This window comes from Misgurnus anguillicaudatus, chromosome 7 (genome assembly GCF_027580225.2).
Source record: "Misgurnus anguillicaudatus chromosome 7, ASM2758022v2, whole genome shotgun sequence".
Taxonomy (NCBI): domain Eukaryota; kingdom Metazoa; phylum Chordata; class Actinopteri; order Cypriniformes; family Cobitidae; genus Misgurnus; species Misgurnus anguillicaudatus.
In genome coordinates this window covers 27,655,635-27,681,432 of record NC_073343.2, presented here as the reverse complement: position 1 = coordinate 27,681,432, position 25,798 = coordinate 27,655,635, and the positions used below count along the sequence as shown (strand labels likewise).

The 25,798-nt window shown below is 38.3% G+C and overlaps 1 protein-coding gene and 1 long non-coding RNA gene across 10 annotated transcripts in view; one reads left to right on the top strand and one right to left on the bottom strand.

The window, feature by feature from the left end:
• nhsl1a (NHS-like 1a) overlaps window positions 1-20,871 on the top strand; it is a 72,863-nt gene extending 51,992 nt beyond the window's left edge. For 5 of the 7 annotated variants that reach the window (XM_055171623.2, XM_055171627.2, XM_055171628.2 and 2 more), the window contains exons 2-8: window positions 104-256; window positions 3,815-3,942; window positions 7,078-7,270; window positions 7,379-7,510; window positions 9,257-12,406; window positions 14,622-14,745; window positions 18,246-20,871. In XM_055171623.2, coding sequence (XP_055027598.2) covers window positions 104-256; window positions 3,815-3,942; window positions 7,078-7,270; window positions 7,379-7,510; window positions 9,257-12,406; window positions 14,622-14,745; window positions 18,246-18,828 — 4,463 coding nt within the window. In that variant the 3' untranslated portion in view covers window positions 18,829-20,871. Of the gene's footprint in view, window positions 1-103; window positions 257-3,814; window positions 3,943-7,077; window positions 7,271-7,378; window positions 7,511-9,256; window positions 12,407-14,621; window positions 14,746-17,182; window positions 17,220-18,245 lie in introns of all 7 variants that reach the window. The other 2 variants (XM_055171630.2, XM_055171625.2) reach the window with 2 other exon arrangements.
• The window catches only part of LOC129417152 (uncharacterized), a 70,269-nt gene extending 44,475 nt beyond the window's left edge, over window positions 1-25,794 (bottom strand). For all 3 annotated transcript variants that reach the window (XR_012370591.1, XR_012370588.1, XR_012370590.1), the window contains exons 1-3: window positions 25,658-25,794; window positions 3,807-3,909; window positions 84-237 (exon numbers count right to left, since the gene is read on the bottom strand). This is a non-coding gene — a long non-coding RNA (uncharacterized lncRNA). The remainder of the gene's footprint in view (window positions 1-83; window positions 238-3,806; window positions 3,910-25,657) is intronic.
• Between the last annotated feature and the right edge of the window lie 4 nt (window positions 25,795-25,798).

Below are 25,798 nucleotides of genomic sequence, written 5' to 3'. Positions count from 1 at the left end.
CCGCACTCCGATTGCTTTGGGCCGGGCCTAGTCTAAGTCCAGGGCTGTTTTTTAGTCCCAGTCCGTCCCTGACTCCAACCTACCTTTTTGGTTTTTGCTATAGCGGTATCCAGCCTAGATGAGGAAAGCAAGTGGTCGGTGCACTACACAGCACCCTGGCATCAACAGGAGAACGTCTTCCTGCCAGGAAGCAGACCAACCTGTGTAGATGACCTTCATCGGCAGGCCAAAGTCAACCTGAAAACAGTCCTCAGAGGTCAGAGAAACAGTCTTATACAAATATTTATACAGTGCAAAAAATAACATTTCTTTTTGTGTCCGGATTCATCCTGGTTTTATATAACTTTATTTTGGTTCACGTTACCTCCACAAAAGTATTTGACATTGGGAGAATAGCAGTTTTATACCTGAGAATAGCATCACAAAAATGTATTTTGTTAAGTTTCTCCAGTTTATTACTCATTTGACCTTGCTTTTCCTAAATATGAATTCCTCGGAGATGCTAGGAATACTGATGTACGGGTGTGTGAGATGTCTTGGCCTCAGCAGGCGAAGCAGGTGGTCCACAACGTCTGTTTCCTCTGCCAGGGTCATGCCAGTTCTCTGTTAGTTATAGCCATGAATTATATTAACTTTTAATCTAATTCAAATTAATTCTTTGGTTAGACATGTCATGTTTCAAAACCATTTCATTATGAAAAAAATCTGCATTAACATTCATCAAACAGATGAAATGGTTTGGAACAACATAAGGACTAAACATAATGATGGAGATTTCATTTTTAGGTACTTATTTTTGTATATGCAGTGTATTAAGAAATATTACAATCCATTCCATAAGCATTATTAATAGTCATATCTATTTAGAGTCTAAAGTACCTGCCATATGGTTTTTTTGCATAACAAAAGTGATGCTTTGTGTTAATCGGTTTACTGTATATCCAGAACAAATCAATTCTCATTACCAGGACTCTCCTTACAAAGCCCTATACAGTATATAAAGTAACAGATTAGATGGTAACCAGCTGAGATGTTGTGTTTGAATATTTGCATACAGTGTATTGTAAGTTATGCTTCAGGTGCCATTTCTTCATGAACTACTGCATTAAAGATTAAATGAATAAATTGAGCTCTTATAAAAGACAGCATTGAGAGAGAGAGAGAGAGAGAGAGAGAGAGAGAGATTGAGTATTGGTCATAGTGTTTCCCAGAAGGCATACATAATGATAGCTGCCAGAGAAGGTTATGAGATAAAATAAATAGATATGTCAGTGGCAGTAGGTGGAGACCTACAGGCATCCATAACCCAACATTTAGACCTGACATATTGAAGATAAAATCTGTCTGTAAATATTGGCCTTTAAGTCTTTTTTCTCAAATTTTGAAGATTTTATGCTAATAATCTATGTATAGTCGATACATTTGTTGGATATTTCTGATATTGTACTGTAGTATAAGCTCTGCTGTAAAGCATAGGCTCTCTACATCTGTCAGTCTGAAGTGCCCCTCCCTCCACTGAGGGCAAATGGGACATTCAGACTCTGCAGTGATTTAGTATAATGCTGAGTGTGGTATAAAAATCACCAGGCTTAATGTGAGTCTTAAAGGAATAGTCTACTCATTTTCAATATTAAAATATGTTATTACCTTAACTAAGAATTGTTGATACATACCTCTATCATCTGTGTGCGTGCATTTAGCTTAGCCCCATCCATTCAATGGAACCAATCAGAGACAAAGCCAGAAGTGACCAAACACATCAACGTTTTTCCTATTTAAGACGAGTTGTTATACGAGCAAGTTTGGTGGTACAAAATAAAACGTAGCGCTTTTCTAAGCGGATTTAAAAGAGGAACTATATTTTATGGCGCAATAGCACTTTTGGGAGCACTCCGACTCGCCTGAAAAGTCTGCTCCCCTTCTCACTCTCATAATGGGAGAGGGAGGGTGTTACTGCGCCGAGTCCAAGTACTCCCATAAGTGCTATTACGCTATAAAATGTAGCTCTTTTAAATCCTTTTAGAAAAGCGATACGTTTTATTTTGTACCACCAAACTTGCTCGTATAACTACTCGTCTTAAATAGGAAAAACGTTGATGTGTTTGGTCACTTCTAACTTTATCTCTGATTGGTACCATTGAATGAATGGGGCTAAGCTAAATGCTATCGAAGCGTCGCAGCGCGCTCCAGCGCTTACGTTAAGGTGACCAGACGTCCCCGTTTTCCGGGGACAGTCCCGTTTTTTGGTGTTCTGTCCCCGACTGTAGCTGTCCCCGGAAATGTCCCCGTTTTACAGCATGTCCAAAACAACCAGCAAATACACTGAAAAACCCGATCAACATAGCGTTTGTAGTACCAGGCTGTAGCAATCATGTAATGATTATTTTCACCAGCAGAGGGGGCCACGAGCTACTTATTACTTGCGCACTGATTTAACGATGAAGAAGAATTTACTACGAGACACATGAGAAAGCGTCATTATCATCAATCAAGTTATCATAAGATATGAAAACAGTTAAAGTTATGGGGCTTAAGGTACTAACTACCAATGAAGTGAACTGATCACAGTATGTTACGGAGCATATTTATGGTAAATATGCTATTTATGCTAAATATTTATGCTAAATATGTTTACATTTTGCATTATTCCTTTCATTCTTCACGTTTACAATGTTATGAAATCAGCTGAAGTAGTACATTAGAAGTCATTTTGATGGGGTATGTCTCTTGTGTAAAAAACGGGAAAAAATAGATTTTTAGGATACAGAAATTGTTCAATTAATTGAATTAGAAACACTGCAAAAATTACTTTCTTATTAGTATATTTCTCTTGTTTTCAGTACAAATATAAAAAAATTCTTAAGCCAAGCCAAAATGACCTAAGAATATAAGTCTAATTTTTAGACCAAAATATCAAATTTGTGCTTAAAACAAGCAACAACACAAACTACCACTACTTTATTCAAGAAAAATATTTTTTTGCATGTTTTAAGCACAAATTCACTTAAATGTATTTTTTCTAAAGCTAGATTTTTCTTAGGGGATTTTGCTTATCAAGAAAATGCATCTTGATTTAAGATTTTTTTGATATTTGTACTGAAAATAAGACAAAAATACTATTAAGCAAGAAGTAAATAATTTTTTTGCTGTAAACCCACAACAATAAAAAGAAGAAAACTTTCAAAAAACATTTTGTCCCCATTTTTAAATTCATAGATAACAACAAACAAGATTTTAATGATATTTTGACCATTTAACTAGGAAATGTCCCCGGTTTTCATTTAAAAAATCTGGTCACCTTAGCTTACGTGCACGCACACAGATGATAGAGGGATGTATCAACAATTCTTAGTTAAGGTAATAACATATTTTAATATTGAAAATGAGTAGACTATTCCTTTAAAGGCATGGGTGCCAAAAAGAGTTTTGATATTTTTCCTATTTAAAACTTGACCCTTTTGTAGTTACATTGTGTGCTAAAATGAAAATTTTAAGTTGTGATTTTCTATGCCGATATGGCTAGGAACTATACTCTCATTCTGGCGTAATAATCAAGGACTTTGTTGCAATAATACCATGAAATGTACATTAGCGTCAAACGCAATAAACCATTCAATAAAAGTTGAAATGGTGATAGTAGGAATTTAATAATAAAAGCTACGATTACCTTGAGCTAAGCTGAAAGCAGTTTTTCTGTACTGCTGTGTGTATCCATATGTTTTGTCTTATTATTATTGCATGCAATACGTTGTCTTTACACACTCATATCATTACTCATCATAATTAAATGAAATGGCTATTCTTGCCTCTCCAGAGTGTGACAAGCTCAGGAAAGATGGCTTCCGCAGCTCCCAATACTACTCGCAAAGCCCTGCCTTCTCTTCAAGCAGCCTTTGTGAAAATGTGCACCTGGAGGAGGAGAAGACGGAGAAGAACGACAAAGTAAACAACCTTAAACGCGTACATTTGACCACAATCCTTAACTTTGCATTCACATGTCTGTTTTTAGATTAAAAGGTTTTTAGCTGTGCAAATGGAAAGCCTTACGTCATAAGATTCAACATAAATAACCTAATATCCAAAACCTTTTGGTAGTAGTGGTTATTTTATAGCCCAATTTACATGCAATTAAGTATTCAGACTATTCCGGTTTTGTCAATGTGGATTGACGTACATTCCCAGGGAACACACATACTGATAAACTGTATACCTTGCAATGCACTGTACATTGGTTTGGATTGAATTGTCTGCCAAATGCATTAATGTAAATGAAATTCCAAATATATGTTAAACAAGAACTGTTTACTTTAAAACATTCACACACACACAAACACACACGCACGCACACACACACACACACACACATATATACATATATATATATATATATATATATATATATATATATATATATATATATATATATATATATATATATATATATATATATATTACACGGTTCGTTGGAATGCTTGATTCTGATATGCCAGATTTGCAGGTTTGTTATTCCCAGATAACAACCGCTCAAAACTAATAACACACGATAACGCGGATGCTGCAAATAATTTGAAAGGTACAGTTTAACAGTGGCGGCTCGTGACTGCTCATCTGAGGGGCGCAAATTCAAAACATGTGTTCGAAGGGTCATGTGTTTTGCTTGCGTTTTCAAAATATGTGTTTTTTGCATCATGTGAATGCATGTGCATCACATGATTTGTCAAAATAAGTGCCCGCTGCACACGCGTCAAAACCGTTAATGATAAAAGAGACGCTCACATTCACAAAATACATGCACTCTCCCTTAACAGTAAACTCTGATTACGTTTGAGATTATGCGAGTATCTGGCAAAAGCGAGCGGCTCTTTTATCATAAACCCTTTAGACGCGTCAGCACTTATTTTGACAAGACACGTGATGCACATAGGATCACTCAAAGCCAGAACACATATTTTGAAATAAGGAACCACATTAGGGATGCTTAACGATTAATCGTGATTAATCTATAGCAGAATAAAAGTTTTTGTTTACATCATATATGTGTGTAAACTGTGTATAATAAATATGTATATATATAAATATGCACACATGCATGTATAATTTTAAGAAAAAAAAATTATATATTAAGTATTTATATTTATATATATAGTATAAATTATACATAAATATACAAATGTATATACACATGTAAACATTTCTTAAATATATACATGAATCTGTGTGCATTTATTTATACAAAGTTATTATACACAGTTCACACACATATATGATGTAAACAAAAACTTTTATTCTGCTATAGATTTATCGCGATTAATCGTTAAGCATCCCTAAACCACACACATGACGGGCTACATACATGTTGTGACCAACTTCGCATCGAGCACTCACAATAAATGAACTCACCGGCCACCACTGCAGTTTAATAGTACACACAAATTAAATATAAATGTCTTTAAAATCTTTTCCCGCCATTGACGAGTTATGTCATCAGTTAAAAGAAAACATTTCCCTTCCAATGATGCTTTCCTGACGAGTTTTACGGTAATCTGTAATTATGCTATCATCCACTAAATCACAATCTTACCCAATTTATAAAAAACTGAAGTAAAAACGAATTTAATTAATTTCAAACTCCGTGTATGTTTTGATAATAATTTTGAATCTGATCTCTAACAAAATTCCTTTACAAAAATGCAATTATTTGAGCTTTTTGCTAAAAATTTGCAATTTTTGAAGAAACCTACACATATTTAAGAGAACAAATGAAGATAGGGTAAAAAAAAAGTATTTTTCCCATTTTGTTTGCTTGTTTGTTTGAAAGCAAAGGGTCTGTTCTTTCATTTGATATTTTTGTATGTTTATATATTTATAGAAGTAAATTTTCCTGGAAGGCATTTTGTGAAACTTTTGTGAAAATCACAAAAAATGCCAGCCGGCAACTTTTTAAAAAAAGGCTGGCGGGGAATGAGATAATAACACATATGACATTTACAAATGATTAAACCAAATAATGTCTTTGTCACATTGGTACGTCTTATCTTAAAACCGAAATTAAACGGGTTTTCCTCACGGAAGGTCTGGATTCAAAAATAAGCAAATCAAATATTTCAAATAAATATTTAATGGTCCTTACTTTACTTATGAGGTAATAGGCGTGTAATAAGCGGGATAATGTACAGGCAGCAGGTTGTTATCGTAAAATAAGCCCATTCTTTGTGATATAATCCCTCTGCTAGATATTATTCTTTTTTATTTTGTTGGTACTTGATAATAAAAGCTAATATGATCATAAATGCATGCTAAAAAGGCCTGGTATTCACACATACTTGAGTATCTTGTTTTGCACTGCCCCCTAGTGGCTGTTTACATGCATTAATGTAAAGTCCAGTATTGATCACTATCAATAAGTCAAACTAGGAAACACGTTTTACACATTCTTAAGCAAAGTCAATGTCTCAGTTAATTTCAAATTTTCTTTCTCTTCATCAAGCGGTCTAAAGTCCTAGACTGCCTATCACAGTCTTGCCTCTCTCTCTGCTGTCATTTACGACCTTGGAGAAGAAAGGTACAACACTCGTTGCAGTAGTAGAAGTGTGCTTTGAGAATACTTAAAATCCCAACAAATCCTCATAGCTTCTTTATACACAACCAACTAGCGCTAGTCACCTGCTACGTGTGTGTTTTCCCTACACAGCTTTGGAGACATTGACTGCAGTAGATTAAACACATTTAAATTCGATTGTGTGTTTGTCTCAGTCTGCTTGTGCAAAGTAGAATAAACCGTTGATGTATTGTGTTTAGCACTAAAGAGTATCAAGACAGGTTATATGGTTGTATAGACTTGACTGTAACAGTGATCTCAAATTAACATGAATAATTTAGAGGCAAGCTCTCCTCCATTCAGTGCACCCCTGGGCTTATTATAGGACAATGCACTCCAAGAGTCTTTTGGGAGAGCACTTTATTGAATGATCTGTTAAAATGACCAAGTATCAGACAATACCCATCCCTAGACATTGGGTTGGCGCTCATTCGCAGAATCCTGACCTTATCAAATCGATCTGTTCGTGTTGTGTTCAGGGTTCAGACTCGCCTACCGAAGAGGAGAAGCTGGTATACTCGATGCCACCTCAGACATCCCTGCTGGAACATGGCTTTGACTTGAACATCCAGGGCAGCTGGACCAGCTGTTCACCTTTACCCACACCAGAGGAGAAGATGAGGCTACAGGCCCAGACGGTTCTTACTGATATTATTCCCATCAACATTACAGGTATCTTCATTAGTGTGTGATAAAATGTCACTGGCAGATTAAATATCTTTGTGGTATGAATGACAGTGTGAAATTCTTGTGTAAACGTATACATTTTAATTCAACCAGGTGAGAATTTTGACCGCCAGGCCAGCTTCCGTCGCTCCATATCAAACACTGATACCATAATAAGAAGATCCAAGAGGGTGCAAAGACGAAAGACAATAACAGGCGTTCCTGACAACATCCAGACGGAACTAGGTATAAGTCTTGCATTTTGCAAGTGAATTTCCAATTGATGCCTGACGTTTTGATGGTTTTGGTTCATGGCGATTTTTTTACTGAATTTAATTTGAGGATAATTTGTTTGATTAAAAACTACTGAATTTCAATTAAAATACTTTCTTGAACGGGCTTTTCCGATATGGGATATACATTTGGGGTATTTGAGATTTTTACAGGGTTTGAAATTAAAAAACACAAATCCTGTAATTTATGTACCCTCGTGTTATTATAAACCTGCATGACTTTTTATACAACAAAACATGAGAAGACATTTTAATATTTAATAAAAATTTTATATTTTTTAGAATAGTGGGTCTCATTCACTTAGCATGCACATTTACAAATTTGTGGTTGAAATGTGCGAAAAGTGCAAACGTTTTCATTAACAAATCATGATTCAACAAAAACGTTCGTAAACCAAATTTCTTTTAAATTCAAAAACAACTAATACCACCGGTACGCAATAATAACCTACACTAATCAAATAATAGGCTATAATTATAATGTATAGCCTATAATAATGTTGATATATATATATATATTATCATTTTATATTATAATATATATTATTATATTATATATTTTATCTATACATTATCTATATTATTATTTTATACAGTATATTTCTCATTTTTATATAGGATATATTAAAGCAATAAGCCCTGCGAAGCAGTGGGTTACCAGTGCATTTTATAACAGCTAAGGGGCGTTGTTAGGCACGACGTGAAGCCCCTTAGCTGTTATAAAATGCACTGTAACACCACTGCTTCGCGGGGCTTATTGCTTTTATAAAACAGTTACTTCATATGCATAGCAGGATTTCATGAGATAAAACACAGCAAATAAGTTGTAATTATATTAGTACAAATATTACTCTTCCGCCAAACAAAGTAGTTCGTCAAAATCAAATGTGGCTGCAACATAGCGCAGTTCTCAAGAAACACAGATGGAGCAAAGACGCAATGAAAATATGATTAAAGACGGTGGTGTTTATTTTCATAAATCAACATTAATATCATTTATATCATGCAACTGTTCAAGTGTGGATCAAATATGCTTAGAAGCATGCTTAACAGCGTTTAAAAAAATGTTGCACCCAGTTTTAGTTTAATGCCTTCCAGAATTTTTTTTTTCTTTAAATAAACATAAAATATATCAAATGAAAGAACAGACCCTCTGCTTTCAAACAAACAAAAAAGTTTTATCCTACCTTCATTTGTTCTCTGATCAACTCTCAAAATTTTGCCAAAAACCAGAGATAATTCCATTTTTAGACGGACTTTTGCAGGGTTGCCAACCCTCACGCATTCAGCGTGAGACTCACGCAAGGACCACATTCTCACGCTCTGATGCCACACATTAATTTTTACTTACACAGGCTCGTGCCCACCATTGAGATCCCTGTTGAGTGTAATATAAGTTATGAAATAATACTTATATAAAAAAACTGTAAATAGAGTACAACGCCTATCTCTATAAGTTTAAGACGCTGTGGAAAAAATCCATGAAGTGCACGATTGCAAATACAATGCACGTCACATGTCTTTACAGGATCTTTACACACAAATCTTTACAGGATGTGTGTGAATGTACACACAAAGGACAAATCCCGAAGACATTATCTGTAATCTGTGTGTGTAAAGGGCTAGAAAAACAAATCAAGTCTACAAACGCATTATTAGGCATAATATATCTAAACTTCCCATATCTATTTTGTTGCAGCAGACAAAGAACAAGATGACTCCAGACTTCAGTCCATGGGTATGGCAGATCAACACTCAACCCTCTGTCGAGCAGGAAGCGTTAACTCCACCCTGAGACGGATGGATAGCCGTGACTCCAGTTGCCAAACAGAACAGTTAAAGATTGTTCCTCCCTCAGTACGAAGAATCAGAGCACAAAAAGGCCATGGAATTGCAGCCCAAATGGCCAATGCATCTCCCTCCACAAGCAGCATTTCCACCATGAGTGACTGTAACAGCATTAGCTACACTCAACTTAATGGGAGTGATCAGAGCTTTTACAGTTTGCCTCGCATTTCACATCAGCCTTGTGAACCTAAGTACAGCAGCTCCCCCTACAGGATGAATTCTGGCTCTACAAGCTCCTTGCCTTATCAGTTTGACATGCAGCATGGTTCCTTAGCATCGCTGCCGGACTCGAAAAGCAGCCCCAAATCTGGTGAATTTCAAAATGAGCATCTTATTGCAAGCTACCATGGCTGTGACCAAAATAACAGCTTGACTTTATTCAGTCTCAGTGATGCTCTACAGAACTCTTTTGCTGGACAAAACCGGCCAGAGGATGACCCTATGCAGTCCCCTCATTCCTCAGCACAGTTGCTCAGTTCTGCCGATGCCTCATTGTCTGGTACATCCTCCTGTTACGAATCAACCACCTCACTGTGTACAGGGATCCATACAGAGACCGAGTCCCAGTGCAGCACGCTTGACAGCAGAAATCGTAGTTATAACTGTGTTCGAAGGGGTTCTGACTTCTCAGAGAGCAGCAATCAAAGCTGTAGCACCCTTACTAATGACCAGTGGACATATGAGATTCCTCCTAAGGACCAGCTTACTTCAAGTTGCTCCTCACCTGTCAGTCACATATACAACAGTCAGGAACATTCTCCGAGCAAGACGGACACCAGCTCATTGTTCTCTGTGGACAACGATGGGTACTATACCTCCACGCGTCTAGAGTCTGGTATGAAGTCACACAGTCATGGCCGCATCCATAAAGAGTCAAACACAAGGCACAGTTTATATGAGTGCAATGACCATCACAGTCAGAGTGATTGCGCAAGTCTGCACAGCAACCGCTCCCTGACTCGCAGCATTTCCCTTCGGAAAGCCAAGAAGCCCCCACTCCCTCCCGCGAGAACCGACTCCTTACGACGCAAACCTCAGAGGAAGTCTCACCACAGTGGATCGGTCCTTAGTGAGCAGCTGATCTCCAGCCTTCAACAGTCCTTAGAACTTAACCTGCAAACACAAAGTGCATCCTTTCCTGGACACGCAGCCAATGGCTTTGAAGATCCTTGGGTACTCCGACCCCGAAGCAAGAGCACTGTTAGCGCAACAAGCAGTGGTATGTCGGCACCAGCTGCCGCGTGTCCGATCACACCTACACACAGTGACAGCAGCAGTCAACCCTCAGACTATGCAGAGTCATGGGACTTTTACATGGATTACCCAGGTTCACGATCAGACCAAGGTGTCCCTTCTCAAATTACAAGACATAGAGGTTCTGAGGAAAATCCAGGGGTCGTGAGCAATGGATCTTACAACAGTGGTTTCCCATCAGCATACTGCAATGGGATTAAGTCCAAACTGGTTTCATCACCTGAAAAGGTTCATCGCCTGACTTCGCCATCCAGCGGGTATTCAAGCCAGTCCAACACACCGACTGCAGGCACTCCGGTTACTTCTTTACTACGAGTAAAGTGTCCTACAGGAAGGCCAAAACCAAAAGTGCCAGAGAGAAAGTCCTCCCTGCTGTCTTCTGTGTCCTCATCTTCTACATCTCTTTCCTCCAACACCTCAGATTCCATTAAAAACATTCCACCACCTCCACCTTTACCTGACATAACTACTGGTCAATGTGTGACACCCAGCCCTATTTCCAGCTGCTTGACAGCAACTACGATAGACTCAGACGCACCTCCTCTTTCTCAACATGATGTATCTTCTGCCCTAGAACAGAATTCCCCTTCACATGTACCCACACCTGAAAAGTATGAAAGGCTCTTCGATGGCTTTCTTGATTTTGTCCCAGACTCAACAAAGGTTTCGGAAACTCTGTCATTGAATGAAGGTACAATTAGCCCTCCACCTCCTCCACTTCTTCCTCCTCCCGAGCCCTCATCATGCATTCAATCTCCTCTTCCTCCCCCTCCACCTCCTCCTCCACCATTACCTGAGATAAGTCTTCAAACTGCCGCCATTTTTAAAAAAGAGACTTCTCGAACATCGACAGAGTCTGTGGAAAGTGAAAAGGGACTAAACCTTAATCGCTTTGAAGAACCGGAGAAGAGACCAAAAATCACTGCTCAGGCTCTGAAGATGGTGCATCTACGCCCTGTCAAGCTCATGCAAATTGAAAGTATTTTTACAGCAGTCAGTGTTAGACATTTTGAGGATCAGGCAGAATATTCTCAAAACTGCTCAGGGAAATCCCTACAAAGTGAGACTGCGGAGAAAACAGTCATTGCCAGTTGTGTTGGTGAGACAGAAAATGGAGTGGAAACTTCAGACAACAAAGGAAACCCCCTTGAAGCATCGTATCATTTTCTGCCCCCTGGCACAGATGACCATGTCACCAAAACTAAAACTGGGCAGAATGGTCCACTTCCCATGCAAATGTCTGAGCCTCTTAGCATCCCAAATGATTTACCTTCTCACGAGATTGCACAGTGCACAGACTCCACCCTACAAAATTCCCTTTCGAAACAAAAACCTCCTATATCTCCTAAGAAGCCAAATCTAGCTCTTATTATTCCACCAAACAATCAGGTCTCTAATGGGATGCAGCTTCAACAGGTTCAGGAAACAGCCGTCACTCCTGACCCAGAGGCAGTAAATGACACAGACTCAACAGACTTACATGTAGTTCATCTGCAAGAGATTCCATTAGGCCTTGAGGCAGAAGAAGAAACTGATTCGGGTTCCTCGACCCCTGTGGTCAAAGGCAGACTGTCTTTCAGTAGTGATTTGTCATCAAGCAGTCTGCAAGACCTTCAACTTTCTGATCCCATTCTTCATGAGCATGATGAAGACCTGGGGCTCAGTGATGATAAAAATACATCAGATGATGGTTTAAGCAGTAGCTCAGGATCTATCAGCTTTAAAGAAGATGAAAATGAGGAAAATGGTAAGGACTTCATTTATTAGTTTTAATAATTAAAAAAACTAAGGCCTGGTTTCACAGACAAGGCTTAGCTAAAGCCAGGAATAGGCCTAAGTTAAATAAAGGCACATTTCAAGTTCTGTCAGTGAAAGTTATTTTCAGTTGAGACACCACAAACATGTGTTTTAGTCTAGGACTAGCCTTAAGCCTTGTCTGTGAAACCAGGGGTAAGTTTTTGTATATAGGGGATACTCTAATGAGCCATGGGTTGTGTGTTTGGCATTTTCCATTGCATAGTACCTCATGGTTTAGGTCGGGTCAGCTCACCTCACTTTGGCTTGGTTCGTTTTTTCATCGAGTTTAGTAACACTTCAGAGTGGGAGAGATTATAAGCGTGTCGTTATATTTGCGCTGCCTACTGCTGTGACATCATACAAGTGAGAGCGTTGTTGAAATGCTATACATCCCCATACATTAATTTCTCCGTCTGCCACAAAATTTAAATTGACCACCACAAATAGATGTTTGCACGTCGTTTATCCTTACCTCTGTCTCACATGACAGTTTCTGTACAAACACCGTGGCGTCAGTCGACTGAGCCTCATTTAAGTTGCATTTCAGCATAAATGCGGACGTGCGCATCGCGAATGTGCCGCCACAAACTGCAAGTCTGGAAAAAACTGGTATGGTGTTCCCTGATTCTCAACCTGTGGATGTTTTCATTGCTAAAAGGGACTTTGGGAACTTACAGCAAAGCACAGACGACAACAGGTTTACCAGAGACAGCACAAGCTAGCACTAAGGTAAAGCTAATCTTTTACATTATAGCAATGGCGCTGGTAGTGACGATTCTCTCAGACCAATCAGTGATCTACAGTGTTTTCGCATCATGTTTTGGTATCAGCTCGGGTTGCTTGAACCCCAACCGAGGTGGTACTAAAAAAAGTACCGGGTACTACGTACTGCACCCAGTAGAAAAGCCCCCAAAAGTAAGCTGACCTGACCCCAACTGTGGGGTACAATGCAATGGAAAAGCGCCATTAGAATCAGGACAAGGCAGCATAATCATTGGCAAAAAAAAAAGATTACTTAAAGGGATAGTTTACCCAAACATATAAATTCTGTCATCATTTTTTTCTCACTCTCTTTGCTGAACACAAAGGAAGATATTTTGAAGAATTTTAACAAGAATGTTAAAAAGCAGATCTGGGGCACCATTCACTTCCATAGTAAGATAAACAAATACTATAGATGTGATTGAATGGTGCCCCAGATCTGTTCGGTTTGGAACAACTTGAGGGTGAGTAAATAATGACAGAATTTTTATTTTAAAGTAAGCATAATCCATAAAGGGACAGTAGATTGATTTGCACCATCACTATCCAACATGCACCACTAGTTAATATAAAGCAAGCTAAGAAGATTTCTGCACACTGATTTGCAGAGCCTTTAAAAGAGCATTTCACCCGTAGAAACATTCATCTTTATTGAAAGTGCGTCATATTTGTAGTCAAAATGTAACATACATTTCGGATTTGGTGCCTATTTGACCGAGAAAAGGAGTGTTGGTAGTCTCACCCCCTCAACAAAGATATTGGACTTCCTGCTTTCAATGATGCAAAATTATGATTTTTACATCATTGAAAGAAGGAAGTGCAACATTAAAATCTGTATTTCTCTTGTCTCAGCGGCAACTGAGGAAATGATGCACGACCATTCAAAACATGACTGGGGTTCTAACTATACAAAGTTAATGCAAATGGGTGAAGTGTCCCTTTAATCACTGCATTTTACTTTTCTGTGATCAAATTCCCTTTACTCTATATTCTGTTAACAAGCCATAGCATATCCATCTTTCTGGCAATTTATACGTTTAAATAAATTAATTTGATATTGTTCGTAATCAACACACCGCCAAGACTATAACTCTCTAACTCCCTGTCTTTATGATTTTATATCTGTTACGTAATTAGATCCGCCGTGAAGTAAGCAGAACGATAGCCCTGGAATGTGTGATGGGTAGCGGGTTCAGACTGTAATATTCACAAGCCTCTGCAGTGCCCGCCAAAGTGCAGTTATTGCACATCGGCAGGTCTACCAAAGCACTGTGAATAATTTAAAGAGTTGAAAATGTCTGTTGCAGCTTATGGCTTCCTGCTTTTGAATCAGCATCAGCTCAGTTGTTTCTCCTCACTTTGAGATTGTGATGAGCATTGTTTGTGTGTGGGATGCATTGTAGGTGCTACGTTGGACTCGAGCACGGAAAGCTCACCGGGAGAGAACGTTAACGGAAAGGTTGTGGAGGAGATGGTAACGCCCGTTCGTCCCCGCACTACAGAGGACCTCTTTGCTGCCATTCATAGGTATGTGTTTCTAATTATAATTAGCAAAATCCATATTATAAAACACAAAAACTGAGAATACTTTTATTGTCATTGCACAGCTGTAACACAAAACCAGTCTTAAGTTGCATGGGTATATTTAAAACAATAGCCAACAATATATTGTATGGTTCAAAATTATAGATTTTTCTTTTATGGCAAAAAATCATGAGGATAATAATTAAAGATTATGTCCCATGAAGATATTTTGTACATTTCCTACTGTAAATATATAATAACTTTATTTTTATGAATGGAAGCACTTGCTAAGGACTTCATCTGGACAAAGATTTTTTACACCCTCAGATTCCAGATTTTGAAGTAGTTGTATCTGGGCCAAATATTGTCCTATCCTAACAAACCATACATCAATCATGGAAACTAAGCTTAATAAAATAAAAAAGATATGACTGGTTTTATGGTCCAGGGTCACATATGTACTTTATATATAATAATATATAATAGTTGGTAAAAAGCCAAATATTATTGCACAAACCATGCAGCTTATAAATAGTTATTTTTAGATAAACACATTAAATATGTGCATGGAACCAGCTAAAGGGTCTGTTTAACTTGATTGTAATATTATGGAGTGCTACAGTAGATACAATTGATTCACGATGCATTAAACATATATAATTACTACATTAATGCTCCTCTTACAGTACTCAACTTACATCAATGATTGATCACTCACCACTGCACCTGACAATCAAAATGGATTTTTTTTGCAAAAAATATATCGACATGCAACATGAAAGTGTACTTGCCTGTATAAATACCTGACATTTTATGGTTAAGTATTCTGTGTTTTTATTGGATAACAAAATTAATCACAAAGTACCAAACTATACATTCTCTCATCTGAATTAAAATTAATAAAGGTGGCCTTTAAAGGAACACGCCAACTTTTTGGGACTTTAGCTTATTCACCGTATCCCCCAGAGTTAGATACGGCCATACATACCTTTTCATCTCTGTGCGTCCCGTAACTCTGTCTGACGCACCCACCGCTAGCCTAGCTTAGCACAAAGACTGGAAGTAAATGGCTCCAGCTAGCATACTGCTCACAATAAGTGACAAAATAACGCCAACATTTTCCTATTTATATGTTGTGATTTGTATAGTCATATGAGACGCAGCCATATTTTTACCAAAGCACTGTTACTTTGACGGCGTGATTAGCGCAACACTTGTGCGAATTCTCTGCTACTCACCACAGGGCTTCTCAGGTGCTACAAGCAAATCACTCCGGCCAAGTAGCAGTGCTTCACCTTATGAGAATAGAGTTCCCAGTATTTGCAGTATACTGTTAAAAAATGGAAGGAATATGCTAGCTGGAGCCATTTACTTCCAGTCTTTGTGCTAAGCTAGGCTAACGGTGGGTGCGTCAGACAGAGTTACGGCACGCACGGAGATGATAAAGGTATGTATGGACTTATCTAACTCTGGGGGATACGGTGAATAAGCTAAAGTCCCCAAAAGTGTCCGTGTTCCTTTACATATTATTTTTGTAATTTTACATTTTTATATATTCAGGTATCTGAATACATTGATATCTGCTGTTTCAGTTTTGAATGTCAAAGATGACTTAAAGGAATAGTCTACTCATTTTCATTATTAAAATATGTTATTACCTTAACTAAGAATTGTTGATACATCCCTCTATCATCTGTGTGCGTGCACGTAAGCGCTGGAGCGCGCTGCGATGCTTCGATAGCATTTAGCTTAGCCCCATTCATTCAATTGTACCATTTAGAGATAAAGTTAGAAGTGACCAAACACATCAACGTTTTTCCTATTTAAGACGAGTAGTTATACGAGCAAGTTTGGTGGTACAAAATAAAACGTAGCGCTTTTCTAAGCGGATTTAAAAGAGGAGCTACATTTTATGGCGTAATAGCACTTCTGGGAGTACTTCGACTCGGCGCACTAACACCCTCCCTCTCCCATTCTGAGAGGGAGAAGGGGAGCGGACTTTTCAGGCGAGTCGAAGTACTCCCAAAAGTGCTATTACGCCATAAAATATAGTTCCTCTTTTAAATCCGCTTAGAAAAGCGCTACGTTTTATTTTGTACCACCAAACTTGCTCGTATAACTACTCGTCTTAAATAGGAAAAACGTTTATGTGTTTGGTCACTTCTAACTTTATCTCTAAATGGTACCATTGAATGAATGGGGCTAAGCTAAATGCTATCGAAGCGTCGCAGCGCGCTCCAGCGCTTACGTGCACGCACACAGATGATAGAGGGATGTATCAACAATTCTTAGTTACGGTAATAACATATTTTAATATTGAAATTGAGTAGACTATTCCTTTAAAACATGTTGTACTGACTTTCATAAGAAGCTTTGCTAATCTAATCATTTATCTTTAATGTGCTTATGTATTTTTGTTGACTTGTTTGTCTGAACACAGCAGTCTACGTAGGCAGAATATGAACATCCACTTACAGGTGTGGATTGGATTGGCAAGTAACCAAGTCATTGGCTGGTGTTGTGTCCCTGTAGTTTGTCTAGGATCAGATTACACCCATAATCCAGTAGCTGCCTTAAAAGATTAATGATGCTCTTTATATGCCCTCGCTAGTCCTTAAAATACATAGAGGTCTGCTGCTTCATTGTGTATTTGTCCCATCTTTTGTAGTCTCAAAGTGACACGGCTGTTTATTTTAATCTAAAGAGAACTTTGATATTACCCTCCCAGATCTTCAGGACTGAACTAAAGAGCACATGCTACAATTTTATTTTTAGCAGTCTAGAAAGCACAGACATTAAAATGTCCCTGGCAAAGAGTTAAGAGGAACTTGACGACCTGAGCACTTTGGGGAGTATGGTAGCAGTAGATGTGAAATAATTAAAATGTAGAGTTATTTATATAGAAAATTTAAAGAAAAGTTACATCTTGCACAAGACTTAAAAACAAATAATTATTCATTTTAATCTTTGACAAGGCTAATGCCATCCATGGTATTTTTAAAGCTTTGGACGTTCAGAAGCTGTAAAAATATCATGACCAGATTCTGACATCTGCATTTGAAGACCTAATATGCAAAAGCCGCTAACTGCCACCTCCGTCAAAAATGAGACAATGATGATATTAACCAAATGCTTTCGGTGCGTATTATACATTCATCAAATACTTTCGCTTCAAATCTGCTTAATCCCGGGCCGTAAGTAATTCAGAAATTCAGATTTGTTGGCAGAACCCATCAAGAGTCAGATTAAAAATGCTCATCTACAAGAAAACATGTCAGACACACTTCAACTCTTTATATGTTACCTATAAACATAGCCTGATATTCATTGCACTGCTGCTTCAGCAACTACTTGTTATCTTACTAGACACATAAACCAGTTGCCTCAGAAATTCCTACAGCAAATCACAGTCTTGCATTGATTTATAGATAGAAAATGCCACATGTGCAAAATACAGCAAAAGTGCCAAAGTCTCATCTGAAAACATGTCTCATAATCCACAGGTCAAAGAGGAAGGTCCTGGGCCGTTGCGACTCTGAAGAGGAACGCTGCCGTAGCGTCCCCCCTTCCCCGCCTATCACCCCAACAGGCTCCTGTCCCAGTTTGTCGTCCTTGCCTCGACAGTCTAGCTCCATTCAGCGCAACCTGCGTCGGTCGTCTACCAGCAACGACAGCTTCAAAGCTCTTCTCCTCAAGAAGGGCAGTCGCTCCGAGTCCGGCTTCCGCATGTCAGCCGCAGAGATTCTCAAATGCACAGACCCCCGTTTCCAAAAGACCGTCTCTGAGTCGCCTCAATCGGACGGACTATGCACCTCTCCGACGGGCAACAGGAGGGTATCCGAAGAATGGGCACGTACCGAGGGTGCCCTGCCCCGCCTATCTGCCGGACTAACAACTTTAAAATACGGGCGCTCTCGCACGCCGCCCTCAGCGGCCAGCAGTCGGTACAACAGCCGCAGTCGCAATGCTAGCGGGCCAATGACCGCTATTTGTGAAAGAGAGGGCGAGATGGCAGAGTCGCAGGACGGCTCCTTCACGCTGCCCTTGACCTCCAGCGGCACGGTCTGCTCTCAAGGCAGCACTTAATGCTTTAGCATTTCTCCTAACTTGAGGATTTTTCATCCCCTGACAGCTTGCCTGTTCAATACCAAGACCAAGAGGTCTAAACTTTGGCTGGAAGGCCATGCTTGTGCTGGCCCTTGGTGGCATTTGAGGAATAAGGATTTAATGGGAAGAGATCTTTCTGTAATTGTGTAACTTTTGGTTTTATCATTTGAATAAGACATTAGCACTCTTGAAAATGTGATATTAACAGAGGGTTACTTGTTGTATTTGCAGGTAGAAACTACAAGGAAATGTACTTATCCTTTTTTTTGGTGGTAAGTTGAGGGTAAAGTAGTATGGAACTGGAATGTCATTGAGGGATTTTGTGATGAATCGTGCTGACGTGTTTCCGAATACGGCAATGGAAAGTACCCAACTGAAGTGAGCACTTGAACACAAAAAAGTGCTTTATTGAGCATAGTGAATCATAATGTACGAACTGTAATGTCACCCAATCTAATATTCATCCCTAATAACGTCCTTGTGTTTTCTAAAGCACAAAGTCATGTGGTCAGTAAATAATGACATGGGTGCCCTACTGAGGGGTCCAGCAAAGACCAGCATAAGATGGAAGCTGATTTAGCTGGTTTAATGTGGCAGGAGCTGGTCTATCCAGCTAGACCAGCTTAAAAAGTCACCAAAACACAGCTAGACCAGCTTGCTACACCGGCAATACCAGCTAAAACCAAGCTGGGAGACCAGTTAAAACCAGCTCAGCAGCTTATGCTGGTCTTGGCTGGATTTTTCAGTAGGGTGAACCTCTTCTTTAAAGGGACATTCAACTTTTTTTTAAAAAAATATGCGTATTTTCCAGCTTCCCTAGAGTTGGATATTTGGTTTTTGCCATTTTGGAGTCCATTCAGCTGATCTCCTGGTCTGGCGCTGCCACTTTTGGCGTGGCTTGGCGCAATCCATTGGGTCTGATTGGACCATTGGCATCGCGCATTAGCATTTTTTCTATTTAAAACTCGACTTTTCTGTGGATGCGTCGTGTACTGGGACCGACGGAGGGCTGGAGGTTGCGATTTTCTGGGCAGATATGGCTAGGAACTATAGCAAAGTCCTTGATTATTACACCAGAATGCGAGTATGGTTCCTAGTCATATCTGCCTGGAGGGTCGCGGCTTTTGGTTTTCCGTCGGTCTCGGTACACGATGTGACTACAAAAGAGTCAAGTTTTTAATAAGAAAAATATTGAAACTCTTTGGTTATTTTTTTGCGCGATGCTGGTGGTCTGGTCGGATTCAGTGGATTGTGCTGAGCTGTGCTGGGGGTGGTGCCGCCGGATCTGGGGATCGGCTGAATGGATTCCAGGGCGGTGGAGATCTAGGTGTTTGGCTCTGGGGGAGCTGGAAAATGAGAATATTGAAAAAAGTGGAATGTCCCTTTAAAGTACCAGATCACAAAGGATATTTTGATGTTGTCAAACATCAAAGCAGAGGGGCAGATGGCTGTATGGATAGAGCAAAGTGAATAAAAAGAGTGTGGAGATGTTAGCAAAGAGGAGACTTTTAAGAGAGCGACTATTTACTGATGTTTTCAATGCACCTTTAGATGCTTAATTTCCAGTTTTCAAAAATGACATTTATGACCAAGATGAAAGTATATTTGAATAGAAAGTTAATGCAAGCCAATTTTCTTTATTATATTCATGTAAATAGAATTTTTGCCGTTTACGTTTAGACAATATTAATAATAATAGTTATCCATACTCTACCGGTGTAAATACTTCCAACCTTTTCAAAAGCCAAGTATCAGTTTTATACCAACCATTCTGTTTCATATAGAAACTTCCATATAGGCCTCTTTATTCTTGAAAAGTCCTATAAATTACCTGTCTCGCACCTGCCCTAAATAAGAATTTGTACATTTTTGTTTTGTTTTTTAAGAGGGAGGTACCATTCATTGTATTTACTGTACTAGGTGCACCAAGATGGTTTTCTTTAGAGAAATGGTGAAGCTCGGGTCAAGGCCATGAGAGAGAAAAGGGTTTCAATAAAATAAATAAACATGGCATTAATCAAACCAATCCCTTGCTGTCTGTTGTTTTTACAAAAAATTAAGCATAATAATTACTTGTGCACCATATCAGAGAGTTTATTTGTTTATAACATTGACCACAGAAGTTATAATACTCTGCTTACCAAGCCTTACCTTCGACGTCACAAAGTTAATCACCAAGTCTGATGTGATTTACAGTATAAAGTCTAATCGAGGTCAAGTTCTGAGTTGGCCAGATGAAGGACTTAGTGGTCAACCTGCTTTATGCCGTAGAACAAACAAAGTCTACATGGCTGGGATGATGTCAGGTTTTGGCTATGGTGTACTTTATATTATTGATGCAAACTGGTCTGTATTTTCTATATATAGGGATGTTAACCAGATGTTTCATCACAATGCAATCTGATTTCTGTGATATTCTGTGAGCCAGCAATGGAATATTTACAGATACCTTAAAAAATGGGTCCGACATTTGAGTTCTTTAACAGAGATGGGACATACTACAGTAAATCTAATTCTTACTATTTTGACTATTTCTGAGTATTCGAATTGGGATGCATGGACAATATTCATAAAACAGGCGACGACTACCCAAATAACCTACTACTTCCAGCAAAATTATGATGGACACTTTAATATCCCGTAAGTTCCTGGGAGAGCAGTCAGCCAGGTGTTGTCTTATTAAAAAATGTCATAAGGTAGTAACGTAGCATAAGGTAAACAGCTGTTCATTGTGGTTCAATTGTGCATGTTTAACAGCATCCAAGATAATGGCTCACACGTTGTTATGACGACGTATGTCACATCACATGATGTATCAACATTGCGGATGTAGTACGTCGTCTGAATTTCATTCACACTATCCATATTCATACTATATAGAACATACTGTTTTAAAGGAATAGTCTACTCATTTTCAATATTAAAATATGTTATTACCTTAACTAAGAATTGTTGATACATCCCTCTATCATCTGTGTGTGTGCACGTAAGCGCTGGAGCGCGCTGCGACGCTTCGATAGCATTTAGCTTAGCCCCATTCATTCAATGGTACCAATCAGAGATAAAGTTAGAAGTGACCAAACACATCAACGTTTTTCCTATTTAAGACGAGTAGTTATACGAGCAAGTTTGGTGGTACAAAATAAAACGTATCGCTTTTCTAAGCGGATTTAAAAGAGGAACTATATTTTATGGCGTAATAGCACTTTTGGGAGTACTTCGACTCGCCTGAAAAGTCCGCTCCCCTTCTCCCTCTCATAATGGGAGAGGGAGGGTGTTACTGCGCCGAGTCGAAGTACTCCCAAAAGTGCTATTACGCCATAAAATATAGTTCCTCTTTTAAATCCGCTTAGAAAAGCGCTACGTTTTATTTTGATGATAGAGGGATGTATCAACAATTCTTAGTTAAGGTAATAACATATTTTAATATTGAAAATGAGTAGAATATTCCTTTAACGTCAATGAATAGGTAATTAATCAAATTCAGTACGTACGGTCACAGTTTGCGATTTGGGACACAGATAAAGTCTGTGTTTGTTTTGTGGATCCTATTACTGCTTATTTTGTTACATCATGATCTGGTACTCATGCAGATGGTGTACCTCCAAACGTCAGTACTTGCAGGCTGTGGGCCAGTGATTCAAATAGGCCCTAGACATGTGACCGCTTATGCAATTAAATCTACCTATAGATTCAGCACTCGGGTACTAGAGCGATCATTTATGTTGATAGATGTACAATTGAAACAGGAAGATTTAATGCATTACTTTGAATGCGACAAAACTACTTTTGGTAGCAAGGTCATTTGCTACCATAACTGAAGCGCGCTATTACATTGCAATTGTGTCAGATATACATTTTCAGACCTGAGCTGTCCACCTGACAGGATTCTACTTAAAAGGTAAGTTAGACCTTTAAACATCTTGGTTAATATCAGTTGGGTTAGCAACAGTGGATGTGTGTCCATGACTATACCACATGTTCAGTGCCATTAAAAGACGGTAAACAAATTAAGGTTAAAAAAAAGGTTAATGAATGTCCTAAATCCATTTCTTGTATTACAACAGATAAGAGTGAGCTTAAACACTTTAAAAAAATTTAAATACTACTTTATATCAAAATTCTCATTGCAAAGTATACATTTAATGTATACATTGTAGGCCAGGTGATAGCACCACTTGAAAATATTAAGTATAACTAGTATAATAGTCTTGTAATGTTTTGGTAAACCACTAGCATAAATACAAACTTTGTAAGTAAACGTTTCATAAAAAAGATATGATACATAATTTATTTTTGTTTGTTAATTTTCTAGGACAATTCAAATAAACATGGAGATTCTCACGAGGATTTTTCCATACACCAAGACTGTCGCAGGACTGAAGGCAGCTGTAACTCAGGTTTTGAGATTTAAGGAGGTATCAACGGATGCTGGAAGAAAAGCGGCTCATATCCCATCTGTTAATTTCCAACGCAAGATCCAAACATTCCACGTGCAGCGTCGCCCTGCCTTCATCTGGAGCGCGCTGACGCACAGACGCAACTCGGACGCTCTTTTCACCTTACAGCTGGCGGGAATGATGTGGCAATTAATGTCAGTATCAATTGCAGAAGAAAATGTTTTTGTGAGTACAGAACAGGGTAATGAAAGGACCGAGATATTTGTCTGAAAATGTCGATATTTACATTTTTCGTACTTAATTATAGGGAAACGAAGTTCTCTCAAAGCTACCACGTAGTGTCAGTATTCAGTGTATCTCTCAGGGTGCCGTACAGTATCTCTTTATGTCTTTATTCAGAATTGTTTACTTTTTCTTTTCCTAAAGGAGCTAAACTTAAATAAAATAAAGAAATAAGCCAAAATAAAATAAAATGTTTTTTGAATTTCATGTTTCTTGCTTTTCTCTGACCGACCACAAGCAGCAATAAAATCCATGTATAGACAAACTGCAAAAAGTTTAACATTTTCTGTTGTTCTTAAAGGGGACATATCATGAAAATCTGCCTTTTTTACATGTTTAAGTGCTATAATTGGGTCCCCAGTGCTTTTATCAACATAGAAAATGCGAAAAAGATCAACCCAGTAACTTGTTTTGGTAAACCATTCCCTGCAAGCTTGTGAAAAATAGGTGATTGAAATTTTGCTCCCCTGGTGATGTCAGAAGGGGATAATACCGCCCCTTAATCTGCACTATCCAACCACGCAATGCCATTTAGTACAGAGATCAGCTCATTTGCATGTTAAATGACACATCCAAAATGGCACATTTATGCACACAACTACAAATTGAAATTTTTAACTTAACTTTAATAAATGATCTATGATAGTTTGAGCTAAAATTTCACATATGTACATACCTGTAAACACTCAAGTTTTTCCTGGGAGTCTTCCATATTTCACACCTAGATCCACCACCTCCCGTTTTGTTATTTCTCCCGGAAAACTCCCGTAATTTAACGGCCCTTTCTCGTTATATTAATAGTCACATCAACATAATATTCCAAGGTTGTCCAGTTAATTCTACGTGACTACATTTAGTTTATCGAATTAATTAAACTGTAAAGTAACTTGTCTTGTCTTTTTTTTTTAAAAAAGAAACTAAAATATTAATGTTTACATTTATAAAGTAATCCGTTACTTTACCTGTTACTTCAGAAAAGTAATATTATTAAGTAATGCGAGTTACTTGTAATGCGTTACCCCCAACACTGTGAATGTTGATACTTATTGAGAGTTTACAAATGTTTACACAATATGATTTAAGTGCAATAAAAATGAATGCAGTCACTGTCACTATTTTTCCCCCGGGAAATCTCCCGGAATTTGTCATCCAAATGTTGACAGGTAACGTTATGTCTCTGGGGACACCAAATATTTATTTGACATCTTAAAAAAGTATTGTGAAATGTCCTCTTTAAACAGTTTACATGGTTACATGTACTTGTTTTCTTGTTGGTAAACTTGCTGGATCAGTGAATGACGTCTGATTTGCAGTATATGACATTAAACACTATCAGTACCCTATTCTTCCCTTTATATAATACCACTATAGTGCAAGATAATTTCTTTGAACGCTTAATGATTAAACATTATAAGAAGTGTACAAGTAAGGTCAACCTACGTACATGGAAGTACACTGTCAAAAAAAAGGTATAAAAGCTTTCACTGGGACAGTATCCTTTTCAAAAAGCATACACCTCTACTGGCTAAAGGGTTATAGTAACCTCAGTTGGTGCCTCAAAAGTAGGCTATATTTGTACATAAATGGTACATAGAACCATTTTAAATGGCATCCCAGTGACAGATTTTGTATCTTTATCTGACAATGTGGAAAATAGTATATGCTTTTAGTGTACTTTGAGCACGTTTGTCACTGAGCAGCATTGCAGCAGCAACAAGCTCAAATTTATTACTGGATGTCCTGTTACTATATTTATATTTGATCATATTACATTTTCACAAATGACATTTAAATAAAGCCTACTTGAAACTTGCCAATGGTTAGAGAAAAAGCTTTTTTGCATTTAAATTCTGTGATGCTTAGGTCGACTGTACATATCTAGACTTTTTTGTGATCCACATGATACTTATAATCAAGTACAAAAGTGCTGACATAATGCTTTATTGCAATGCATTATTTATATTTAAATGCAATATTAGTTTTCTTATATTTTTCAGAGATTATAACTAGGCAAGTGTAACCACGATTGCTACTGTACAGACTGCGTCGCCCAATTGGTGGCGACTTCTAACCAAAGAGAAAGTACAAACCCACAACAATGTTATAACGTAATCCTAATAACTTACCGAGACTGCACAGAAAACATCTTCAGACGTAATGCCTGCTGGCAGGGACATTTCCACGCTGCAGATGCTAAATCTAAGATCCTTATTCAGGGATATAATTCCTCTCCACGGAGTGAAGGAAGAGTTTGAGCAGCTGGCGAA